Raw genomic sequence first — 27,673 nt, forward strand, 5'->3', positions numbered from 1 at the left:
AAAAAAAAAAAAAAAGAAATAATGGAAAAAATAAATAAATAAATAAATTGTGCTGCTATAGACATGCATGTGCAAGTGTCTTTTTCATATAATGACATCTTTTCCTCTGGGTAGATAACCAGTAGTGGGATTGCTGGATCAAATGGTAGTTCTACTTTTAGTTCTTTAAGGAATCTTCATACTATTTTCCATAATGATTGTACTAGTCTATATCCCCACCAGCAGTGTAAAACCGTTACCTTTTCACATATCCATGCCAACATCTGTTATTTTTTAAATATGGCCATTCTTGCAGTAGTAAAGTGCTATCTCATTGTGGTTTTGATTTGCATTTCCCTGATCATTACTGATGTTGAGCATTTTTTCATATGTTTGTTGGTCTCTTCTATATCTTCTTTTGAGAATTATCTATTCATATCCTTAGCCCACCTTTTGATGGGATTACTTGTTTTCTTCTTGCTGATTTGTTTGCATTCCTTGTAGATTCTGGATATTAGTCTTTTGTCGAGTGTATAGATTGCAAAGATTTTCTCCCATTCTGTGGGTTGTCTGTTTACCCTGCTGATTATTTATTTTGCTGTACAGAAGCTTTTTAGTTTAATTAAGTTCCATCTATTTTCTTTGTTTTGTTGCATTTGCTTTTGGGTTCTTGGTCATGAGGTCTTTGCCTAAGCCACTGTCTAGAAGGGTTTTCCAATGTCATCTTCTAGAATTTTATGGTTTCAGGTATTAGATTGAAGTCTTTGATCCATCTTGAGTTGATTTTTATATACAATGAGAGATGAGGATCCAGTTTCATTCTCCTGCATGTGGCTTGCCAATTATCCCAGAATCATTTGTTGAATAGGGTGTCCTTTCCCCACTTTATGTTGTTGTTTGCTTTGTCGAAGATCAGTTGACTGTAAGTATTTGGCTTTATTTCTGGGTTCTCTATTCTGTTCCATTGGTCTACATAAGGCCTACCTAACTTAAATTCCAATTCGGATGTCCTTTCTTTTTTCTCTTGTCTGATTGCTCTGAGTAGGACTTCCAATACTATGTTGACTAGAAGTGGTGGAAATGGGCATCCTTGTCTTGTTTTAGTTCTCAAGGGGAGGGTTTTCAACTTTCCTTCATTCAGTATAATGTTTGCTGTTGATTTGTCATACATAGTTTTTATTACCTTAAGGTATGTCCCTTCTGTGCTGATTTTGCTGAGAGTTTTAATCATAAAGGAGTGCTGGATTTTGTCAAATGCTTTTTCTCCATCTGTTGAGATGATCATGTGATTTTTGTTTCTAATTCTGTTTATGTGATATATCACAGTTGTTGTTGTTGTTGTTTTTTCCTAAGACAGAGTCTTGACAGAGTCCTAAGACAGAGTCCAGCCTGTCTCCCAGGCTGGAGTGCAGTGGCATAATCTTGGCTCACTGCAACCTCCGCCTCCCAGGTTCAAGCTATTCTCCTGCCTCAGCCTCTGGAGTAGCTGGGACTACAGGTGTGTACCACCATGCCTGGCTAATCTTTTGTATATGTTTTTTGTAGCAACAGGGTTTCGCCATGTTGATCAGGCTGGTCTTGAACTCTTGACCTCGTGATCTACCCATCTCAGCCTCTCAAAGTGCTGGGATTACAGGCGTGAGCCACCACACCCAGCCTGTATCATATTTATTGACTTTCGGATATTAAACCATCCCTGTATCCCTGGTATGAAAACCACTTGATTATGGTGTATGATCCATTTGATATGCTCTTGGATATTGTTAGCTAGTATTTTGTTGAGGATTTTTGCATCTATTTTCATCAGGGATATTGGTCGGAATTTTTTTGTTGTTGTTATGTACTTTCTGGGTTTTCGTATTAGGGTGATACTGGCTTCACAGAATGATTTAGGAGGATTCCCTCTTTCTCTATCTTTTGGAATAGTGTCAATAGGACTGGTACCAATTCTTTGAATGTCTGATAGAATTCAGCTGTGAGTCCATTTGGTTCTGGACTTTTTTTGTTGGTAACTTTTTAATTACCCTTTCAATCTCGCTACTTGTTATTGGTCTGTTCAGAGTTTCTATTTATTCCTGATTTAATCTAGAAGGGTTGTATATTTCTTGGCATTTATCCATCTCCTCTACATTTTCTAGTTTGTCCACAAAATGGTGTTCATAATAGTCTTGAATGACCTTTTGTGTTTCTGTGGTATCAGTTGTAATAGCTCCCATTTCATTTATAATTGAGTTCATTTAGATCTTCTCTCTTTTCTTGGTTAGTCTCACAGTCTATCAATTTTATTTATCTTTCAAATAACCAGCTTTTTGTTTCATTTATCTTTTGTATTTTTTTGTTTTGATTTCATTTAGTTCTGCTCTGATCTTTGTTACTTCTTTTTTCTGTTAGGTTTGGGTTGGTTTTTCTTTGTTTCTCTAGTTCCTTCAGGTGTGACCTTAGATTGCCTATTTATGCTTTTTCAGACTTTTTGATGTAAGCATTTAATGCTATGAACTTTCCTCTTAGCACTACTTTTGCTGTGTCCCAGAGGTTTTGATAAGCTGTATCACTACTATTGTTCAGTTCAAAGAATTTTTTAATTTCCATCTTGATTTCATTGTTGACCCAAAGATTATTCAGGAGCAGATTCTTAAATTTCCATGTATTTGTATAGTTTTGAGGGTTCCTTTTGGAGTTAATTTCCTGTTTTATTTCAGTGTGGTCTGAGAGGGTACTTGATAAAATTTTGATTTTCTTAAATTAATATTGATACTTGTTTTGTGGCCTATCCTATGGTCTATCTTGCAGAATGTTCCATGTGCTGATGAGTAGAATGTATATTCTGTGGTTTTGGGGTAGAATGTTCTGTAAATATTTGTTAAGTTCATTTGTTCTGGGTATAGTTTAAGTCCATTATTTCCTTGTTGACTTTCTGTCTTGATGACTTCTCTAGTGTTGTCGGTGGAGTATTAAAGTCCCCCACTATTATTGTGTTGCCATCTATCTCATTTCTTAGGTCTAGTAATAATTGTTTTATAAATATGGGAGCTCCAGTGTTAGGTGCATATATATTTAGGATTATGATATTTTCTTGTTGGATGGATCTTTTTATCATTACATAATGTCTTGGTCTTTTTCAACTGTTGTTGTTTTAAAGTCTGTTTTGTCTGATATCAGAATAGCTACTCCTGCTCACTTTTGGTTTCCATTTTCATAGGGTATCTTTTTCCATGCCATTACCTTAAGTGAGTTCTTATGCATTAGGTGAGTCTCTTGAAGAGAGCAGATACTTGGTGGGTAGATTTTTATCCATTCTGCCATTCTGTACTTTTTAAGTGGAGCATTTAGGTCATTTACATTCAACATTAGTACTGAGATGTGAGGTACTGTTTTATTCATCATGCTAGTTGTTGCCTGAACATCTTGGGGTTTTTCTTTGTGTTAGTGTTTAATAGGCCCTGTAAGATTTATGCTTTAAGGAGGTTCTATTTTGGTGTATTTCAAGGTTTTGTTTCAGGATTTAGATCTCCTTTTAGCATTTCTTGTGGTGCTGACTTGGTAGTGATGAATTCTCTCAACAATTTGTCTGAAAAATGACCTTATCTCTCCTTCATTTATAAAGCTCAGTTTTGCTGGATACAAAATTCTTGGCTGAAATTTACTGTGTTTGAGGAGGCTAAGGATAGGACCCCAATCTCTTCTGGCTTATAGGGTTTCTGCTGAGAAACCTGCTATTAATCTGATAGGTTTTCCTTTATAGGTTACCTGATGCTTTCGCCTCACAGCTCTTGAGATTTTTTCCTTTGTTCTTGAGTTTATATAACCTGATGACTATGTGACTGGGTGATGATCTTTTTGTGATGAATTTACCAGGTGTTTTTTGAGCTTCTTGAATTTGGATGTTTAAATCTCTGGTGAGGCCAGGTAAGGTTTCCTCGATTACGCTTTCCAAACTTTTAGATTTTTCGTCTTTCTCAGGAATATCAATTATTCTTAGGTTTGGTGAATATAATCACAAATTTCTTGGAGGCTTTGTTCATATTTTTGTTCTTTGTCTTTGTTGGATTAGGTTACTTCGAAAGCCTTGTCTTCAAGCTCTGACATTCTTTTTCCTACTCGTTCAATATTATTGTTGAAACTTTCTGGTGCATTTTGTATTTCTCTAAGCATGTCTTTCACTTCCAGAAGTTGTGATTGTTTTTTCTTTATGATATCTATTTCTCTGGAGTATTTTTCATCCATATCCTGTATTGTTTTTTAAATTTATTTAAGTTGGTTTTCCCCTTTCTCTGGTATCTCCTTGAGTAGCTTAATTATCAACCTTCTAAATTCTTTATCTGGCAATTCAGAGATTTTTTTTTTAATTATTGATTTGAATCCATTGCTGAGGAGCTAGAGTGGTCTGTTAGGGTTGTTGTAAATCCTCATCTTGTCATATTTTCTGATTCCTTCTCATTTGGGTAGACTATTTCAGCAGAAAAATCTGGAACTCAAGCGCTGCTATTTAGATTCTTTTGCCCCATGGGGTGGTCCCTTGATGTGGTACACTCCCCCTTCCCCTAGGGATGAGGCTTCCTGTGAGCCAGACTGCAGTGACTGTTATTGCTCTTCTGAGTCTAGCCACCCAATGGGGCTACAAGGCTCCGAGCTGGTGCTGGGAAATGTCTGCAAAAAGTCCTGTGATACGATCCATCTTCAGGTCTCCCAGCCATGGATACCAGCGCCTGCTCTGTTGGAGGTGGCAGGGGAGTGAAATAGACTCTGTAAGAGTCCTTGATTGTAGATATGTTTAGTGTGCTGGCTTTCTCAAATGCTGGTTATGCTAGCAGTGAAGTTGTCATGTGGACAGGTTCAGGACCACTGGTTAGCCAGGATGTTGCAGGGTATATGGAATTATCTGTTGTTTTCCTCTTCCTTGGGGCAGGGTTATTCCATCATTGAGTTGCTGCAATGTCCTGAGTTGGTCAGACTACAGCCAGAAGGTGGTGCTTTCAAGAAAGCATCAGCTGTGATAGAAGAGGGGGGATATAAGCTTGCCCTAGGTTGACCAAGATAAGTATTCAGGTTTCTCAAGTAATGGGCAGGGTCATAAAGCTCCCAAGAGTTTATGTCTTTCGTGATCCACTACTGGATATAGAGAAATACTATCAAGTCAGGGCAGGGTTAGGCAGATCTGAGCTCAGACTCTCCTTGGGTGGGGCTTGCTGCAGCCACTGTGGGGGGGTGGGAGGGGTGGTTTTTGGGCCAATGGGGTTAAATTCCAAAAGGGATTATGGCTGCCTCTGTCACCAGGAAAGTGGGGGAAAGCCAGTAGCCATAGGCCCCACCCAGCTCTCACCCAGTTGGTGAGGCTGATCTCACTCCCACCTAACACCACTGAGTTTGTCTCCAAGCAGCCTGCACAGGGGACTCAGACCTAGCCCCAGGTTATAAGTCTCCCAGCTGAGAAAGCAAGCAGGGCTTTCAGGTCACACCCCTCCTCATCTGCCCACATGGTCCTCCATGATTCCTCCTCTCCTTTCTGCAGCTTGCCCCCACATTCTGCTCAAGAGAGTTTGTTCCCAGTCAAAATTACTATAAAAATCACAATTACTTTTGCATAGTATCTAAACATTTTTTAATATAGTATAATAATATGAATTTGACCAGCTCAAGAAACTTCTTATGATTTTATCTGTTTAATCCAAATAACCATTTATTTCAAAGGACTCATCACAATTATACTTATTTAATATCTTATTTGCTTAATGTAGTAGACAATGAGCTACGTGAAAATAAGGTATACATCTCTCTCACCACTAAAACCCCAGAGCCTAATGTGGTGTCTCTTTGATAGTGGGAGATCAAATGTATTTTTTCAAATGAAAGAAATTTAATGAAGAACTGTTCATCCCATACCAGATTTGGCTGAATTAGGACTGGTCCCTGCATTCAAGAAGCTCACAGTCTGCTGAGGGAGACCAACATGTAATCAATAAACAATAGTACAATATAATAAGTGGTGTGTCAGAAATATAAACAAACACCATAGAAACATAAGAGAGGACGTGATTAATTCTGCTTAAAGGTAGAAAATATTAAGAAGTTTTTGACCAAGTAATAAATACGCATTTCCTTGGGATGGATGTTTATACTAAGAAATAATGTCTATAACACATTCTGTTAACTTTATTAGTTCCACAGTTCCATAAAACATATCTATATTGACAATTTTTTTAGATATTACTATGCTATTTCAAGACATCTTGAAAAGCTTATTCCTAAAATAATCTTTTAGAATTTTTTTATATTCATATATATATATAAAATTCTCTGAAAGTAGTTCAACAACAAAAAGTTAAATTCAAGGCTATAACAATAATAATACTAGTTTTTTTGCTATAGGAAAATTTGGATGAGAAAGCCTATTGCTTTTTTGTCAGCTACCACATATTAGTTACAGTGATCATCACCACATTTTCATTTATTATGTACTTAACAGAAATCACGAGATCGTTTCACGCTCCCAACAAAAGCTTTGCCGTTTCACTATCTCACTATATAGGGAAGTCTCATATGCCCTCAAAATAAATGATTTCTTTCCTGTATTAGCTACAGCACAAATAATAGCATCCTTCATTTAGAAACAACCAGCCTTATACTCATCTAAAGCACATAAATTTAGTTAAATGGTGCCATCTGGTGACATAAATCTTACAGTAAATATAAAAGTCCAGAGTCAGAGTCCAGAATAATATCCAACCCTCTTGATGGCATCCAACCCAAAGCATCTAACTTAAGAAATACTTGATCCTGCCTGACATGAAACACACAATTAATCACACTCAGTATATGGCAGTTTAACAAAGGGAATTATAACAATTGTTTGAACCACATTTTATGCTCACCACTCATGTTTTTCAAGTCTTTGGAAGAGACTTGTGTCTAACAGGATGCCCTATACAACTCTTTAGAAGACATTTTAAAAGCATAAATATCAAGGACATTTTGAATCCCTGTTCCAGGCAGATCCATTTCCTCACTCTCCTTTGAACACATATCTATGTGTATAATTTCCAACACTTCAAAATGTCACTTCCTTAAGAAAGCTGTCGGCCAGGCGCGGTCACTCACGCCTGTAATCCCAGCGCTTTGGGGGGCTGAGGTGGGTGAATCACAAGCTCAGGAGTTCAAGATCAGCCTGGTCAACATGGTGAAACCCCATCTCTACTAAAAAATATACAAAAATTAGCTAGGCGTGGTGGCACATGCCTGGAGTCCCAGTTACTCAGGAGGCAGAGGCAGAAGAATCGCTTGAATGGGAGGTGGAGGTTGCAGTGAGCCAAAGATCAAGTCACTGCACTCCAGCCTAGGCAACAGAGCTAGAAACTCTACTTCTTCTTTGTATATAAACTATCTATGAAATTTTGTTTAATGCTTGTCTTCCCAGTGTCTATCATAGTGTTTGGCAAAGTGTTCAATAAATATCTTGTGAATGAATGAATGTGTGAATGAATGGTGAAAACATCCTTCTCTACTCTCTTTTCTAATGCAAATCCTATTAGTGACAAGGCTCAGCTGAAGTTTATATTTTATATAAAACCTTCCCTAGCAACACCAATGTACAGTAAGCCCATGCTTCTCCTACACCACTTTGGACTAGCCCCCAAAATTTAGTCCTCCACTATATGATGTGTTGTACTTTTTTTCATGTACATAAATATTACTTTCTTAATTGACCTTAAGCTCCCTAAGTGTAGGCATTTGGTCTTAATAGCATCCATCTGCATAAGTCTATGTAAATAGGTAAACACTTCATAAATACTTTGATAACTATTATTACTCAACTGTATTAACTAAAACACTTGTACTCTTTTTATTTAAATAAGTATTGTAAAAAAAATAAGTAGAAACATAATAGACCTTAGCAACTAAGAATTTCACATTCACTGTTTTGAACAGTCAAGACTTCATTTAAAGATTCATAATATGTAATTTGTTTGTTTCACCTGAAGCACATGCTTTGAGGTTGTGAGTGCCAGCAAGTATTACCTAGTAAATGCCTCTCTCACTTGAGCCAGTAACAACATATCAATGTAGCTTTATCCATAGAGATACTTATTGTAACATAGAATTCTATCCATAGAATAATTATTGTAACATAAGTAGAAACTATCTTGTAACATAAATAGAAACTATCATTAATTATCCAAAGAGAAAAAAAAATCTCTTAAATGTTTTAGATATTCTATTGTAAGGCCGGGTGTGGTGCCTCATGCCTGTAACCCCAGCACTTTGGAATGCCAAGGTGGGAGGATCACTTGAGCCCAGGAGTTCAACACCAGCCTGGGCAACATGGTGAAGTCTCCTTTCCACAAAAAAATACAAAAATTAGCCAGGCATGATTGTGCACATCAATAGTCCCAGGTACCAGGGAGGCTGAGGTGGGAGGATTGCTTGAGCCCAGAAAGCGGAGGTTGCAGTGAGCTGAGAATGCACCACTGCACCCCAGGCTGGGCAACAGACAAGACTGTCGAAAGAAAGAAAGAAAAGAAAGAAAAGAAGGAAGGAAGGAAGGAAGGAAGGAAGGAAGGAAGGAAGGAAGGAGAGAGAGAGGGAGAGAGAGAAAGAGAGAGAGGAAGAGAGAGGAAGTGAGGGAGGAAGTGAGGGAGGGAGGGAGAAAGAAAGAAAGAAAAAGAAAGAAAGAGAAAGAGAGAAAGAAAGAAAGAAAAGAAAGAGAAAGAGACAAAGAAAGAGAAAAGAAAGAAAAGGAAGGAGAGAAAGAAAGAAAGAGAAAAGAAAGAAAAGGAAGGAGAGAAAGAGAGAGAGAGAATAAAGAGAAAATTAAAATAAAAGATATGCTACCGTATTTTTAAAAAGAAAATTGGACGCCATAATGATAATTGTGAGTTTATGGATTACAAAGTACTCAAGATATGTCCCAGAATGATAATGGCTCATTATAGTTGTTAAAGATTAAATCAAATCCTATAAAACACAAGAAGGAAAAAAATGCCACTGTCATATTCTCCCAAGTTTAGTAATAATATTCACACACTGTTAACATATTGCTTTCCTTGAATGGCCAAATACCTAACCATTTAGAACATATGTTCTCAAATTTTAACATGCCTCAGAATCACCTGGAAGGATTAGTAAAGTACCATTTGCTGAGCCCTACTTCCAGAGTTTCTTATTCAGTCAGTAGGTCTAGGGTGAGAACCAAGAATTTGCAATTCTAACCAAGTTCACAGGCAACTAGTGCTGCGGTCCAAGAACCACATCTTGAGAACCTCTGTTTTTGAAGATTACAGCCCAGTTGTTCCACCATTAATCTTTAAATGGGTTAACAAAAAAAGATATAAATAAACTAAAAGAATAATAAATACAGCCAAGTTGCTCCAAATCCACACAACAACTGTAAGGGCCTTCACACTTGCTATTTAAATAATCCTTCGCTTCCTTATGATCAGATGGCAAAAAATATACATTATGATTAATAATTAAGAACAAAACAGCCATGATATTTTCAAAGAGATGTTATTTTGAAATAAAATTATTACATTAGAATTACTATTAGGAAAATATGTAGGGTTTTTTTTTTTACTCAAATTCTTATACATATTTCTTTTATAAACCTTACCATCATTATAATTGAATAATAATTAATTCTGTGTTTAATTTCTCTTTTCCCCTACTTGTCCATGAGGGTATGGACTGTCCTCTATAACTTACTGTTGTATCCCTATTGCATAGCACAATGTCCAACACATAACTGGCATTTTTAAAAGAAGTGTTGATAAATGAATAAAAATTTATTAAAAGTTTATTATAATTATTAAAGGTCCACATTATGAAGGTATAGAAAGGGGCAGAAGTATATTCAATTTACCATAAGGCAATGTGGTAAATGCTTTTTAGTAATATGAACAAAATGCTATGAGACACAATGAAAGGGTTAGTTACAGCTGCCAGCAAGTAGGAATGTGTTAGAAGGCTTCAACAAAGAGATTATAAATCCCAGTATGTAATACATCTGCTGTATCACCCCTATTGCTAGTAATCTCAAAAATCCACAAGGTTCTCTGTTAAGATTTATGGAAATGAAATGTACTCTATTCTAGCACAAAGTCTAACATGTAAGGTTTAACAGCCTCCATAAAATAAGATAAGCCCTTTTCTAAGATTTTGCCACTGGTAGAGTTTTTTAAAAGTATCATTTACGGCTTGTTCTCCTCTAATTTCCCTCTAATTCCTCTCCCAAAAATTCCCCCTCACACAATGGGAAGAAATATAAGGCAATAAGTTAGATAAACAAGCCTAATATGATTTTAGAAGGGTTGAAATCTGTGAAATATATCTATAGTTATTTCCATACTTTATAAGACTAAAGAATAACACATAATTTTCAATAAGTTACAAAGAACATTTGTGTTACATATCTAAAATTTAACTAACCCATAATATTATTTATTTAAAGTCTTCAAAACAAGTATGGTGGTAATATAGTTCTTTAAAATTAAAAGTCAATTTAGAATTACAAAAATAATTTTAAAAAATGATTCAAAGCCAGGCGTGGTGGTGCACGTCTGTAATCCCAGCACTTTGGGAAGCCAAGGCAGGCAGATCACGAAGTCAGGAGTTTGAGACCAGCATGACCAACATGGTGACACCCCATCTCTACTAAAAATAAGAAAAGCAGCCAGGAGTGGTGGTGTGCACCTGTAATCCCAGCTACTCAGGAGGCTGAGGCAGGAAAATCGCTTGAACCCAGGAGGCAGAATTTTCAGTGAGCCAATATCGCACCACTGTACTCCAGCCTGGGCGACAGAGTGAGACTCTGTCTCAAAATAATAATAATAATAATAATAATAATAATAATAATTCATCTTGCTTCTTTATCATCTAACTGAAGAACTGAAGAATAAATAACCTAATAAAAGTGGCTTGAAAATCTTAATGTTTTATATATTCTAAATAAAAGAAATTTACATATTCTAAATTAATTTGTAAAATATCACGGAATTCCAGTTCCATCTAAATGTGCAAGCACTTCTAGCATATTGCCATTTTAGGTTTGTTTTGTTTTGGTACATTAATGAACACTGATTATTATTATCTTATTTAGCTATTCTAAACAAAGACACATAAATTAATCATAAAATATTATGAATTCCAATTCCCTTATTTTCAAATTCTGGAAAGTGTTGATGGTATAATCATCTTAAAACTTTATTCATTTGGATAAATGTTTCCTTAGTATTACCACAAGATGTCACTCTAAGCCTAGCATCTAAACGTGCAGCATCTAGCATATTGCTGTTTCAGGTTTTTTTTATCTTTTGCATTTGGTATGGGTACACTAATGAACACCAACTACTGTCTTTCAAAAACGTAAAGTGATTTTTTCCACTCTCAGTTACTGGCAAATAAAAAATCAAAACAAATAATACAGGGACTCTAGAAGAAAGGAGGAAGAAAGTTGATCAAAGAGTTCATCATTCTCCATGCTTATCAGGTATCTTGTTACTTACCATAAAAGCAATGTATCTAACCATTGAATTTTATATGATTTTACTTTATTTTAAAATATCAAAATTAATGAATGTTACTTTTATAATCAAAGTTATGTTATCACAGAACTCATTTATAAAATTCTTTTACACACTGTAATACCAGTGACAGTTATGTACACAGAATTCCTCAAAGAATATACCATCTAAAACATGCTAGTATTTTTTTAAGCATATGATGAAGGACCACAAAAGGAAGACATTATTCATTTTATGGTGATGCTTTTCAGCTGGGGGCAGTGGCTCAAGCCTGTAATCCAAATACTTTGGGAGGTTGAGATGGGAGGATCACTTGAGCCCACGAGTTCAAGACCAGCCTGGGAAACATAGAGAGACCCTATCTCTACTAAGAATTGAAAAATAAAGGCCAGGCGCATTTGGTTCATGCATGTAATCCCAGCACTTTGGGAGGCCCAGGTGAGTGGATCATGAGGTCAGGAAATCAAGACCATCCTGGTCAGCATGGTGAAACCCCCTCTCTTCTAAAAATACAAAAAAATTAGCCAGGTGCAGCACGCACCTGTAGTCCCAGCTACTTGGGAGGCTGAGGAAGGAGAATTGCTTGAACCCGGGACGCAGAGGCTGCAGTGAGCCGAGATCGTGCCACTGCACTCCAGCCTGGGCGACAGAGCGAGACTCCATCTCAAAAATAAATTAAAAAAATAAAATAAAATAGAGTGATGATTTTCATCTGTAGAGAGAGGGACTGGTTTCCTTGTCACACGTAAATATTACAGCAAGTTCTGCAGTAATAGTATTTTATTATCCATTTGTGTTTTCTACATTATTATCCCTTCTATTTCTACAGCTAATGAGAGTCACACAGGTACTATTTCAATGTGTTGGCTATGTATTGGCCAGAACAATGGGTGAAACCACTATCTTCCATTACTTGTAACAGGAAAAAAAAAGGGTAGGGTGGGGTGGCGGAGTTGGTTCAAACAGAATGCAAATTATAGACCATAACAATGCCCTATATTTCAATGACTCCCTACCTATCCTTTACAAAGATATACATCTTCTCTAGGATGCACAAGTCAAGTCTACATGGCTTTTCTTCTTTTGTGTCCTTAAAGAAAAAGCACAGTGAGACTACTCAAACATTCAATAATAACAGATTACTGATCAGTACGTAGGTGCCCACATTTAATTCAATAGAAAATTATGTTTTGCTGTATAATGTTGCTCTATTGTTTGCACTCTGGTTTATCCTAAAATGACTTCTAAAGACCAGCTGAAGTAAATCTATCCATTCAAAGCTGGGCACTGGGATTACTTACATAACAGCTTTTTACAGATTATTGTTGCCTCTAATTTTACTAGAGAAATTCAAACTACACTATTGGCTTTAAGCCAAGATATTTATCATTCACTTAAAATAATGGCAAAATACAATTCTTTGTCACTCATTTGTCTTTGTATTCCCTAGGTAATGGTGTTACATTATCAAATGATTATAGTATTAAAAATATAGTAGAGTTATCTAAAGTATCCAACAATACCCTTTCTAAATCAAGTTCTCAAAAATTCAAACTCTCAAAAGACTTAGCCAGTCTTAAGTAAGCACATCATACAAATCTGTTAAGATAGACTGCCACTTAGTTAATGACCTTTTACTAATTATCAACTATTAATAAATAACACTATTCATTTAGTTGAAAATTTGATGTTTAAAATGTTCTCAAAATATTATCTTCAATGAATATAAGGTTTATTCAAATTCTGTAAGACTCCATTTAGAATTGTTTTATTTAATACCAGCTAAGATGATTACAGTTGTGTCATTAATTCTTGCTAGCCACAATAAAATAGTTTTAAAAGTTAATCCACAGGCAAAATAATCCTATAAAGCTTTATACTTCTATTTTGATTCAGTAGACTGATTTTCAAATTTTCAAAATTGAATAACTTTTAAAATTACATTCAAACTATAAAGTTGGAGTTTTTATCAAAAAGTACATATATTTATAAGAAAAACAAAGTATTTTCATAATTAAGCCTTTTAAGTTCCTATTTTGGGATTTTATATCAATAATAACCAGCATGAAAAAGCAATGAAAATATCTAGCAGACTCAGTTATTTCTTTAAAATTATTTAAAATCAGTTATTCATTTAAATCCAGTAAAACATATTATATAATTTAGTGGGTTTTTCATTGTTTCGTTAGTTGGTTGTTTTTTGGGGGAAAGTATTTGTTTATTTACATATTTTGCTAATTTTATTTTACTTCCTAAAATATGAAAAAAGAATTAAAAGCTATTTCCATAAATATAAGAGATGTATGTATAAAAACATATATAAATAAACCATATCCTTAATGTTCTTTACAATCTTTAACAAATAGGAGAATAAACATAAGATTAAACATTATATGGTAAGCTTCATGACAAATTGGTAAGAATTCCAAAGCATTGAGATTTTCATCAATAAACTTTTCAATTCTGGATCATAAACTTTCCTAAGACAAGCAAGAAAGATGAAAAGATGTTTTTATTTTTGTTTTAAGAAGAGAGTAAAAGTACAGCTTTGATTCTGAGTAGAATGTGAACCATCATTGTTATGTTACACAATTCCTTCTCTGGAGGAAGACAACTTCCTTCTCTAGCATATTTGTCCTCAATGTTTTATAACAAACTACTCAGGGTTTTCTTCTGTGTAAATTTTTCTTCCCATACAAAACATTCTTTCAATGTTTATATCTTTCAATAACCTCTTTTTATTTATATTTTCAAACAATTCCTTTCTAGGTTAACCTTATATAAGAAAAGGAAAACAGCAAAAAAAAATAAAACAATTCTTCCATTCCTGTATTAAAGAAAATTATCCCAGTTTGAAACTTGGTTAACATCAGGTTCCTTGATCACATTATTCAAACTATCAAGCCCAATTCTGACGATTAAAATGATTAATAATTATCATAATACATACCTAGCAAAGCTTGGAATAAGCTGCTCTTAAAGATACCCATCACCTTTTTAACTGCATTTTTCAACAGCTGCTCCTCTGGTCTCCTTAATTTTTTGCAGTATTCTTCCAGTAATGATAAAGCTCGGTCAGTATCTGAAAAGCATGATATTATTATTATGTCTTATGGTCTTAGAAAAATAGAAAGCTAACATTAAACTATTCTATAATTGTGTTCCTAACTTAATGACATGAAATAACTTAATAAATCATAATTTCTATAAACTACCATATGAAATTAATAATTATACTCAATGGCCAATTTCAACAATCCAGTTTTATTTCTATAGTTCTGTCTTCCAAAAGAACCTCTAACTGTAAAACAAAACAAAGAATTCACTCCTGGCCACAATGTTCAAGTTAGATATAATTCTCTCTTGTCAGAGACACTTATCTTAAAATTAATGACTTCCTGCAAAATAATATCCAACTTCCTTAACATGAACTTTGAGGCCTCCCTCCCATGATCAAATATTTTCAGCCTTATTTCCCATATATAGTCCACACTCTCCAAACACGCATACAGTGCCTAAGTCATACTGGATTACTCACTTTTCCCTTCCATTTTTCTCTATACACATGTATGCACAGACACCCACATACATACACACACGCACACATGTGCATACTTTCTCTCTATCCCACCTCTCTCTTTTTCTCTCTCTCTCTCTCTACTTTTTCTCACCTCTGTACTTTCCTTTTCTCCTACTGTTCCCTGTGCTGGTATATCTTCCCCTATACCACTGTATATACCCCCTAGAATCAGTGTGCTATCTTGAAAAGGGGTTCTTGTCAGGTAAATCTGGGTATGATCCAGCTGTTACTTACTAGCTGTGTGTGACCTTTAACAAGTTCCTTAACCTCTCTGAGCTTCAGTTTCCTCACAGGTATTACGATTAAATGAGACAATATATGCACAATCCCTAGCACACAGAAAATAATCAAGTAAGTCAACTGAACACCTACTTTCTCTTCAATTAGATCTAACTCAAATGTTCTCTCTTCCATAAAGCCATCTCTGATGGTTAAAATTAATCACTATCTCCTCTTCTTCTAAACCATTTTTCCTATATGAATTTGTTGGCAGTCTTAATCCATATCCTATTATTTTATGACTTCTTGCATAACGTCTTCATCCTTCACAAGACAAAACATCCTTGAAAAAGTCACTAGAGTTATACAACCTTTGTGTTTAGGTGATAATTGTCTTTGAATTTTAAAAGCCTTCCTTCCCTTCCAATCTACCACTTTCAAAAAAAAGCCTAAATACCAATTATAATAACAATAGCTTATATTTTATATTTCCTCCTTTCTCTTGAACCTTCCAACTCTTCTTCCTCATGGCCATTCTCAGCTGATGGTATTACTTCCTATTACATGGAAAATCAGAAGGCAGATTCCACAAGCTCCTAACATAACATCTACTGACTTACCTGTAACTGTACCCACAGAGTCTGCCTTCCCTTATTACTATGAATAAAGAATTTGTGTTTCTAACGTCAACTCCTCTACTTGAGCACTGGAATCTATCCTCTCTTGCTTACTCAAGGAAATTTTTCCATTATCAATTGTTTTCTTTTCCACTCAATCATCCCATCATTACTAAATGCAGTGGTCAATTATCAATCATCTCATTTGGCCCATAAGCATCATTTGATATTGTTACACTCTTGAAAACAACTTTTTTCACTAGGTTTCCACACAGAGGTGTGCTGGTAAATATTTAAAAACTAGTTCAGATAAAAAAGAAAACATGTGCACCTACACGCACATGAGTTTGTTATAATTTTACTAACACAAGGATGTATAGCAACCAGTCTACAAATAATAACAAGATATACAATCTTTAATTGTAAATTCCATTAGTCAGTTGATTATCAATGATATTTTTATTGGTTTTTACCAAATTATTATATTCATAGCCAACTTAGGGTTGTAACTGATGAATGAATAGTTCCAACATAAATGTGGTTTATGTTGCCATGTTAATTAATAAAATGAAAATAAAACAACAAAGATAGTTTTTGTGAAAACCTCACTCTATCAATTATGTTATTTGTTTGCTGAATCGATAATAATTTTTGAATCGTGGACAAATATTTCCTCAATTTCTGTACTAATCTCAAAGTAACAGCAATGACACAAAATGCTTTTAACTTGTGCTTAAATTATTAACATTTACTTTATCACTTTCTTATCAGCAAAACAATAAATCAAACTCAAATTTGCAGCATTTGCAATTTCCAAAGTCTAAATATTCCCACCATGGCCAATTTCAAGCTACCAACATGATGTCTCTGAACACGGATCTGGGAAACAGATGCACAGCAGCAAACCATTATGTAGCTTATCTACCGCAAAGATACAATCAATGTAAATAACTCAAGAGCAGAGATGGTATCAAAATGAAAAATAATTAAGAATTGATGACTGTTGAGTCTTTATTACTTTTTAATATAATTTATGTAAGTTTATGCGTAATTATTTTTATTAGAGATGGGGTTTCCCTACATTGCCCAAGTTAGTCTTGAACTCGTGACCTCAAGCAATCCTTCTGCCTTGACCTCCCAAAGGGCTGGGATTACAGGCATGAGCCATCATGCCTCCCTGGCCCACAGTTCATGCATAATTTTTAAATGGTTGCATTTAACTTTTTTTTTTTTTGAGATGGAGTCTCGCTCTGTTGCCCAGGTTGGAGTGCAGTGGTGTGATCTCGGCTCACTGAAACCTCCACCCCCAGGTTCAAGCAATTCTCCTGCTTCAGCCTCCTGAGTAGCTGGGACTACAAGTGCATGCCACCACGCCCAGCTAATTTGTGTATTTTTAGCACAGACAGAGTTTCACCACGTTGGTCAGGATGGTCTTGATCTCTTGGCCTTGTAATCCACTTGACTCAGCCTCCCAAAGTGCTGGGATTACAAGTCTGAGCCACCGTGCCGGCCTCAACATTTTTTAAATGGCTGTATTTTCTTGCAAATTTGCTGAGAATTTAATGATAAGCTCTTGCAAGCTGATATGAGCCATCTCCAGCACACCATTATTTCCAAGGCAGCACTCTCTCCCAGATTGTCCTCCTACTTGATGGATGCCCTTTCTCAATCACATTTATTAGTTTCCCCTAATTTCTCAATGAGGGTTTAGGATGTTTAGGGTACCTCTAAACATGGTAAGACTTTCTTTCTTTAATCTTACTCACTGGGTAATCTTACCCAGTCTCCTTGATAATCTTACCTAATTCCCTAGCTTTAAATATTATCAGCACCTCAAGACTTCCAAATTTATATCTGTAGCTCACAACTTTCCCCTGAATTCCAGACTCATATCCAACTGAATGCTCAATGTTTCCATTTGGATGTCTAATAAGCATCTCAAACTTCACTTGTCAAAACTGAACTCCAGATCTTATCCACCTACCCTCAATCTGCTTCTCCTCCAATGTATCTCCATCTTTCATCCTTCTAATTATTCAGGCCCAAATTCCTGAAGTCAGCATTCGTTCTTTTCTCTAATTCTCTACATCTATCCATCAGTAAATCCTACGGGCTCCAACATCAAATTATATGCAGAACCCCATCACTTCTCCCTACCTCCAGTGCCACCACCCTGGCACAACCCATCATCATCTATCCCCTACATTACTGCAATAACGTTCTACTAGTTTACATGCTGTCACCTTTGCCCTCCTATAGTCTTTTCTCCTTTTTTTTTCTTTTTTCTTTGTTTTTTTGTTTGTTTGTTTTGTTTTGTTTTGTTTTGTTTTGTTTTGTTTTTTTAAGCAGGGTCTCTCTCTGTCACCCAGATGGGAGTGCAGTGGTGCAATCACTGTGCATTTCAGCATCAACTTCCCAGGCTCAAGTGATCCTCCCAAATCATTTTTTGATTTTTGATTTTTTTGTAGGGATGAGGTCTCACTATGTTGCCCAGGCTGGCCTACAGTCTTTTCTAAACACAATAGCCAAAAATATCCTTTCAAGTCATCAACTAGATTATGTCATTCCTCAACTCAAACCCTCAAGTATCTCCCCATCCCACTCAGAGCAAAGGCTCACCTCTCTGACTTCAGCTCTTAGACCTCTCCTCTTGCTCAATCTACTCCAACCACAGTATCTCAGCTCAAACATACCAAGAACTCTCCAAATCATGGCCTCTATACTTGTGATTCTGCCTATAACACTCTTCTCTGAGGTATCCATAAAGCTTGCTCCTTCACTTCTGTTATATCTCTGCTTATATATCATCTTAGCAGTAAGGCCTTCCATAATACTCCTATATAACATAGCAAACTTCAAGCTTATCCCCTTGAAAGAAATGAGAATTTCAATTGGGCAATAAGAGATGGAGGAGGACACTGTGTAACTACCTCTCTTCTATCTAGTAAGGTTAGAAATATAGAAATAAATGTGGATGAACAGAGAGCTCACCCCAATTTATGTTAACAAAGAATGGTGATATAAATATATGCTAATATATTTGCATAAACTTTAATTTTTAAAAATGATTTCACACTTTACTTGCATAATGTTTTCAACAACTCTGAATCAAGGACAAATATTTTAATCCTCATTTTGTCAATAATTAAACAATCAGCAGTTTCCCTGAAATAACAGTGGCTCACTTTCTAACCCATCCCTACCCACTATTTACAAATATAAATAGTTACATTACTTACCATTGTAGGTGATCAACAATACAATAACTATACTATACCTCCCTCTCTACTTATATGTATCTGTGGTCTCTAATCATGTGATTACCTCTAGTGCCCAAAGCTTTAGTCTTTTTCATTTCCTCATTAAAGTCTGCTGATGTTTTTTGGAAAACCTACTAAGTGCTGAGCACCTTTTTCTTTTCTCTTTTTTTAATACAATTATAACTAAAGCCTTTTTTTTTTTTTTTTTTTTAGCTTCTGTGGCATTGTTGTAGGTATTACTTTAGTCGTTTATTCTTCTAAAGGGCAATTCTTGGCCAGGCATGGTGGCTCACGCCTATAATTCCAGCACTTCGGGTGGCCGAGGTGGAAGGATTGCTTGAGGCCAGGAGTTTGAGACCAGCCTGGGCAACACAGCAAAACCCTTTCTCTACAACAAAATTTTAAAATTAGCCAGGTGTGGTGGTGCATGTCTGCACTCCCAGCTACTCAGAAGGCTGAGATGGGAGGATCATTTAAGCCCAGGAGTTCAAGGCTTCAGTGGGCCACGATCCTGCTACTACTGCACTCCAGCCTGGGCTACAGAGTGAGACCCTGTCTCTAAATAAATAAATAAAGATATAAGTAAATAGATAAATAAATAAATAAAATACCCTGTCTCTAAGTAAACAAGCAAAATGAAGAGCAATTCTCAAAATGTATTAACAATATTCCCCAAACACATCTACAAATATAATTAGGTAAGTAAGGGGAATTTCACTCATTTAGCATGTATTTATTCAGAAAATACTCTACTGATTCAAAACAGCTAGACGTTTTCTAAACCAGCAGAGCTTACTATGCCTCTCATCTCTGTAGGATAAAAATTTGACACATAAAACAAAACACTAAAATATTTTTAAAAGGTCGTATATAATCAAGTCTCCATTAGACAAGTTAGGCTTTCACACACCAGCATCTAGGGCTGGAATCGTGGCTGCCCTTTTATGCTTCTTTTGATTATTGAGAACGATCATCACCTGGAGTCAATTCTATTATGCCCTTCAACTCTGTACTCAAATCCTTATTTCTGGTTAATGAAAGTTTGAAAATAATCTAAAAAGGACAAATTAAACAAATAAAACAAACAGCAAGGATCTTTTCATACAAATTAAAAATCCCTAACCTAATCTCCATAAATTGAATACAGTGAAAAGTTGAGATAATTATTCAAACAAGTCAAGATTCATATTTTAATTGATGTTCAATAACCAAGTGGAGAATTTTTCACCTAAATTGCCTCAATTCTCCTGTTTTCTTCATTAAACTCTACCTTCATATGACTCCTGAGTCTACAAAAAACAACAACAACAACAACAACAACTAAATTTGGATTACAGGCACAGGAGGAAATGCGGGGGCAGGGAGAATCACTTTTAAAATAAGAAATTTTGCATGAAATATGCAACCAAGGGATAGTGAATGTTACATAATTAGAACTGTAGGTAATCATGTGTCTGTTAATTAAGGTTCAATTCTATTGTATGTGTTTTAAGAATAGCATCACCAGAAAGTTATAAATAATTTGGGACAGGTAATTTAAGTTTGAAACAGTAATTGGCAATAGTGCTAACAAATGAACTTTTAGAGAAAAGAAAAGGATGATACATAAAATCATTTGCCATGGCTTAAAAAATGAAGAATTACAGAACATACAGTGGTATCATTAGGAAAACACATATCAAAGTATAATAGAGAAAAGGCGAATTTAATGGACAAATCTTGGAAAGTAAAGCATTTAGAATAATGAAATTATTTTACATAAATCTATTTAACATATTTACAGTTTAAAAAGAACTTTTAAATGCATTATCTTATCTGATTCTCACCACTGAGAAGTCATACCTATTTTACATGAAACTGAAATTCAGAGTGGCTTGTCCAAATCACAGAGCTACTAAATAACAGATTTGGAGCTTAATCCAAAAGCTTTTGATTCCAAGTATAGTGCTCTCTCCACAATACCACCCTTAATCCTCCAGAAATGGAGTTGAGCATATTTTTGTGGAAAAAATAAAATAAAACTTGACCAATCAGACAAAAATCGTATCACTGAATTTTAGAATCTAGGGTTAAATGTTGAATCACAAATTTTCACATTTATTCTTTTAATTTGAATTTGTATTTGTAACATATAAATAAAAATGGTCCTACCTTTATAAGTCTGGTAGAGAGAGGAAAAGGTTATTTCAGCCATTAATCAAGTATTTATTGACTATCTTACTACAGTCCAGACACTGGGAACACAGTACTGAACAAAACAGGCAATAGTCTACCCTCACAGAGATTTTAGTCTCAAAATAAAGATAATTAACTATAAAATTTCAACAAAGTGAAAGATTAAAACAGAGCATAAGAATGCTATCATGGCCGGGAGTGGTGGCCTACGCCTGTAATACCAGCACTTCAGGAGGCCAAGGTGGGCGGATCATCTGAGGTCAGGAGTTCGAGACCAGCCTGACCAACATGGTGAAACCCTGTCTCTACTAAAAATACAAAAATTAGCTGGGCATGGTAGTGGGCGACTGTAATCCCAGCTACTTGGGAGGCTGAGGGAGGCGAAGGTTGCAGTGAGCTGAGATCGTACCACTGCACTCCACCCTGGCTGACAGACAGAGACTCTATCTCAAAAAAAAAAAAAAAAAAAAAAAAGGTATCATAAAGTACCAGGTACCATGGGAGCAGAGAATTAGGTTGATGCCATACGTACAATGTTAACAAGTTTGGCCCTATACCCAAGGGTAGAATGACAAGCCATGGAAGATTTTTAACTGAAGGAGAACATGACCATTTTTTAGATTTAGAAAGATTAAGAATAGTATGATATGTATCCATTAAAACAAGCAATAACAATTAGACTTTTTTCATATTTTAAATATATATATTTTCAAAATTGAATGATCACATTTTTATCATTACTTATAGACATTACGACTAGAAAATGAAAGTGAGAGGTGAAGCTGGCTGGGCTTCTGCATCGGGTGGAGACTTGGAGAACTTTTCTGTCTAACCAAAGGATTGTAAATGCACCAATCAGCGCTCTGTGTCTAGCTAAAGGATTGTAAATGCACCAATCAGTGCTCTGTGTCTAGCTAAAAGTTTGTAAAGCACCAATCAGCACCCAGTAAAAACAGACGAATCAGCACTCTGTAAAACAGACCAATCAGCACTCTGTAAAATGGAATAAGCAGCTCTCTATAAAATGGACCAATCAGCAGAATGTGGGTGGAGCCAAATAAGGGAATAAAAGCAGGCCCCCTGAGCCAGCAGCAGCAACCCAACCCACTCAGGTCCCCTTCCATACTGTAGAAGCTTTGTTCTTTTGCTCTTTGCAATATATCTTGCTGCTGCTCACTCTTTGGTCCACACCACCTTTTTTTTTTTTTTTTTTTTTTTTTTTGAGACGGAGTCTCGCTCTGTCGCCCAGGCTGGAGTGCAGTGGCCAGATCTCAGCTCACTGCAAGCTCCGCATCCCGGGTTTACACCATTCTCCTGCCTCAGCCTCCCGAGTAGCTGGGACTACAGGCGCCCGCCATCTCGCCCAGCTAGTTTTTTTGTATTTTTTAGTAGAGACGGGGTTTCACCGTGTAGACCAGGATGGTCTCAATCTCCTGACCTCGTGATCTGCCCGTCTCGGCCTCCCAAAGTGCTGGGATTACAGGCTTGAGCCACCGTGCCCGGCCCACACCACCTTTATGAGTTGTAACACTCAGCACGAAGATCTGCAGCTTCACTCCTGAAGTCAGCGAGACCACAAACCCACCAGGAGGAACGAACAACTCTGGACACACTGCCTTTAAGAGCTGTAACACTCACCGCGAAGGTCTGCAGCTTCACTCCTGAAGTCAGTGAGACCATGAACCCACCAGAAGGAAGAAACTCCAGACATGTCTGAACATCAGAAGGAACAAACTCCAGACACACCATCTTTAAGAACTGTAACACTCACCGCGAGGGTCCGCGGCTTCATTCTTGAAGTCAGCGAGACAAAGAACCCACCAATTCTGGACACATTTTGGTGACCATGAAGGGACCATCGCCTATCACCAGGCAGTGAGACTATCACCTATCGCCAAGCAGTGAGTACCATCAGACCCCTTTCACTTGCTATTCTGTCTTCTTTTTCCTTAGAATTCGGGGGCTAAATACCAGGCACCTGTTGGCCAGTTAAAAGTGACTAGCACAGCTGCTGGACTAAAGACACGGTATCAGGCTTTCTGGGAAAGGACTCTCTAACAACCCCCAACTCTTCGGAGTTGGGAGCATTGGTTTGCCTGGCACCAGCTTCTGTTTTTCCTGTACTACTGGGCTGAGCCAAGGGTTGACAGAGAGGAAAGCCATTCAGCTCTGGGGTCCCAATGACAAGTTTATTGACCCTGCAGCCATGAGCGGAACTCTCAAAGGCATGTCGCCCAAGCAAGGCTTGCCCATCTACCCCGACCCTTGCCCCCTGGGTCATAACACCTGCCAGACAAACTTCCTCTTGCCTCTCTTCTCTGAGGCTAGTCCTGCTTATAAAAACCACTCACTCTCTCTGGTGCTTTTCTAGTTTCTCCTAGAAAAGAATGATTTTCTAGGAATGATTCCTAGTATAATAAGGAAATAAGTAAATAAGAATGATTTCTAGTATAAACTCCGGGACTCTGTTACCTTCTTTTGAACCTGGGCTCACCAATTAGAAAGACATAATTTTTGCCTAAAGCCCCATCGTAGGGGAGACTATCTGGAATTTTAGAATCCCTCCTCAGACAAGCAGGCCTTAAAAAAGCTATTCCTGAAGCTAGGATATGGGGAGCTTCAGAAATTGTATCCTTCCTATTCATATAAGTGAGGAAAAAAGGCAACAGTCTTCCAACTCTGGAGATTCCTCCCCTCCTTCAGGGTATGGCCCTCCACTTCATTTTTGGGGCATAATATCTTTATACGACAGGGGTAAAGTCCCAATACTAACAGAAGAATGCTTAGGACTCTAACAGGTTTTCAAGAATGCATTGGTAAGGGCCAATAAATCCATTTTTTCTCAGTCCTATTTGTGGTCTAAGAGGACAGGCAAGGGTGCAGGTTTTCAAGAATGTATCAGTAAGGGCCACTAAATCCGACCTTCCTCAGTCCTCCTTGTGGTCTAGGAGTAAAACTAGTGTTTCTGCTGCTGCAATGGTGAGTGCAACTATGCTGATCGGCACCGTCTAGGGACTGTTGTGGGTTCTTGGGCAGGCAGAGAAACAAACCAAAACCGTGGGCGGTTTTGTCCTTCAGATGGGAAACACTCAGGCATCAACAGGCTCACCCTTGAAATGCGTCCTAAGCCATTGGGACCAATTTGACCCACAAACCCTGAAAAAGAGGTGGCTCATTTTTTTCTGCACTCCAGCCTGGCCCCAATATTCTCTCTCTGATGGGGAAAAATGGCCACCCAAGGGAAGTATAAATTACAATACTATCCTGCAGCTTGACCTTTACTGTAAGATGGAAGGCAAATGGCGTGAAATACCTTAGGTCCAAGCTTTGTTTTCATTGAAGGAGAATACACAACTATGCAAAGCTTGCAATTTACATCCCACAGGAGGAACTTTCAGCTTACCCCCATATCCTAGCCTCCCTACAGCTCCCCTTCCTATTAATGATAAGCCTCCTCTGATCTCCCCAGCCCAGAAGGAAATAAGCAAAGAAATCTCCAAAGGACCACAAAAACCCCTGGGCTATCAGTTATGTCCCCTTCAAGCTGTAGGGGGAAGGGAATTTGGCCCAACCCAGGTACATGTCCCTTTCTCCCTCTCTGATTTAAAACAGATCAGGGCAGACCTGGGGAAGTTTTCAGATGATCCTGATAGGTACACAGATGTCCTACAGGGTCTAGGGAAAACCTTCTATCTCACTTGGAGAGATGTCATGTTATTGTTAGAACAAAACCTGGCCTTTAATGAAAAGAATGTGGCTTTAGCTGCAGCCTGAGAGTTTGGAGAACCTGGTATCTTAGTCAAGTAAATGATAGAATGAAAGCTGAGGAAAGGGACAAATTCCCTACTGGTCCCAGTATGGATCTCCACTGGAACCTTGACTCAGATCATGGGGACTGGAGTTGTAACATCTGTTGACCTGTGTTCTAGAAGGACTAAGAAGAATTAGGGAAAAAACCCACGAATTATTCAATTATGTCCACCACAACTCAGGGAAAGGAAGAAAATCCTTCTGCCTTCCTCGAGAAGCTACAGGAGGCCTTAAGAAAATATACTCCCCTATCACTCGACTCACTAGAGGGTCAATTGATTCTAAAAGATAAGTTTATTACCCAGTCAGCTGCAGATATCAGGAAAAAGCTCCAAAAGCAAGCCATGGGCCCTGAACAAAATCTGGAGGCATTATTAAACCTGGCAACTTCAGTGTTCTATAATAGGGACCAAGAGGAATAGGCCCAAAAGGAAAAGTAGATCAGAGAAAGGCCACAGCCTTAGTCATGGCCTTCAGACAAACAAACCTTGGTGGTTCAGAGAGGTCAGAAAATGGAGCAGGCCAATCACCCAGTAGGGCTTGTTATCAGTGTGGTTTACAAGGAAACTTTAAAAAAGGTTGTCCAATGGTTTACAAGGAAACTTTAAAAAAGGTTGTCCAATGAGAAACAAGCTGCCCCCTCATCCATGTCTGCTATGCTGAGGCAATCACTGGAGGGTGCACTGCCCCAGAGTGCAGAGGTTCTCTGGGTCAGAAGCCCCCAACGAGTTGATCCAACAACAAGACTGAGAGTGCCCAAGGCAAGCGCCAAATCATGTCATCACGCTCCCTGAGCCCCGGGTACGTTTAACCATTGAGGGCCAGGAAATTGACTTCCTCCTGGACACTGGTGCGGCCTTCTCAGTGTTAATCTCCTGTCCTGGATGACCGTCCTCAAGGTCCGTTATCATCTGAGGAATCCTGGGACAGCCTGTAACCAGGTATTTCTCCCATCTCCTCAGTTGTAATTGGGAGACTTTACTGTTTTCACATGCCTTTCCTGTTATGCCTGAAAGTCCTATACCCTTATTAGGGAGGGATATATTAGCCAAAGCTGGAGCTACTATCTACATGAGTATGGGGAACAAGTTACTCATTTATCATCCCCTACTTGAGGAGGGAATCAACCCTGAAGTCTGGGCATTGGAAGGATAATTTGAAAGGGCAAAAATGCCCACTCAGTCCAAATCAGGCTAAAAGATCCCACCACTTTTCCTTAACAAAGGCAATATCCCTTAAGGCCTGAAGCTCATAAAGGATTACAGGATATTGTTAAACATTTAAAAGTTCAAGGTTTAGTAAGGAAATGCAGCAGTCCCTGCAACACCCGAATTCTAGGAGTACAAAAACCGAATGGTCAGTGGAGACTAGTGCAAGATCTTAGACTCATCAATGAGGCAGTAATTTCTCTATATCCAGTTGTACCCAACCCCTATACCCTGCTCTCTCAAATGTGAGAGGAAGCAGAATGGTTCACTGTTCTGGACCTCAAGAATGCCTTCTTCTGTATTCCCCTGCACTCTGACTCCCAGTTTCTCTTTGCCTTTGAGGATCCCACAAACCACACGTCCCAACTTACATGGACGGTCTTGTCCCAAGGGTTTAGGGATAGCCCTCACCTGTTTGGTCAGGCACTGGCCCAAGATCTAGACCACTTCTCAAGTCCAGGCACTCTGGTCCTTCAGTATGTGGATGATTTACTTTTGGCTACCAGTTCGGAAGTCTCAAGCCAGCAGGCTACTCTAGATCTCTTGAACTTTCTAGCTCATCAAGGGTACAAGGCGTCTAGGCAAAAGGCGCAGCTTTGCCTACAGCAGGTCGAATATCTAGGCCTAATCTTAGCCAGAGGGACCAGGGCCCTCAGCCAGGAATGAATACAACCTATACTGGCTTATCCTCACCCTAAGACATTAAAACAGTTGTAGGGTTCCTTGGAATCACTGGCTTTTGCCAACTATGGATCCCCGGAGACAGTGAGGTGGCCAGACCACTCTATACTCTAATCAAGGAGACCCAGAGGGCAAATACTCATCTAGTAGAATGGGAACACTTGTTCCTGGAGCAAGATGGCCAAATAGGAACAGCTCCAGTCTCTAGCTCCCAGTGCAAGCGACACAGACAACTGGTGATTTTTGCATTTTCAACTGAGGTACTGGGTTCATCTCACTGGGGAGTGCCAGACAATCAGTGCTGGTCATCTGGTACAGCCCGACTAGTGAGAGCTGAAGCAGAGCGAGGCATTGCCTCACCTGGGAAGCACAAGGGGGAAGGGAATCCCTTTTCCTAGCCAGGGTAACAGAGACACACAACACCTGGAAAATCGGATAACTCCCACCCTAATACTGCACTTTACCAAGGGTCTTAGCAAATGGCACACCAGGAGATTATATCCCACACCAGGCTGGGAGGGTCCCATGCCCACAAAGCCTCCCTCATTGCTAGCACAGCAGTCTGCGATCTAACTGCAAAGCAGCAGCAAGGCTGGGGGAGGGGCACCCGCCATTGCTGAGGCTTAAGTAG

General features: G+C 37.8%; 1 protein-coding gene across 1 annotated transcript in view; it reads right to left on the reverse strand.

Moving 5' to 3' along the window:
- Positions 1-27,673, reverse strand: part of DLG2 (discs large MAGUK scaffold protein 2) — a 2,095,027-nt gene that overhangs the window by 2,046,236 nt on the left and 21,118 nt on the right. Inside the window, exon 2 of the mRNA XM_017850879.1 lies at positions 14,443-14,574. Within this exon, the coding sequence (XP_017706368.1) occupies positions 14,443-14,574 (132 nt within the window). The remainder of the gene's footprint in view (positions 1-14,442; positions 14,575-27,673) is intronic.

This window comes from Rhinopithecus bieti, unplaced genomic scaffold (genome assembly GCF_001698545.2).
Source record: "Rhinopithecus bieti isolate Rb0 unplaced genomic scaffold, ASM169854v2 scaffold_30846, whole genome shotgun sequence".
Classification (NCBI taxonomy): Eukaryota; Metazoa; Chordata; class Mammalia; order Primates; family Cercopithecidae; genus Rhinopithecus; species Rhinopithecus bieti.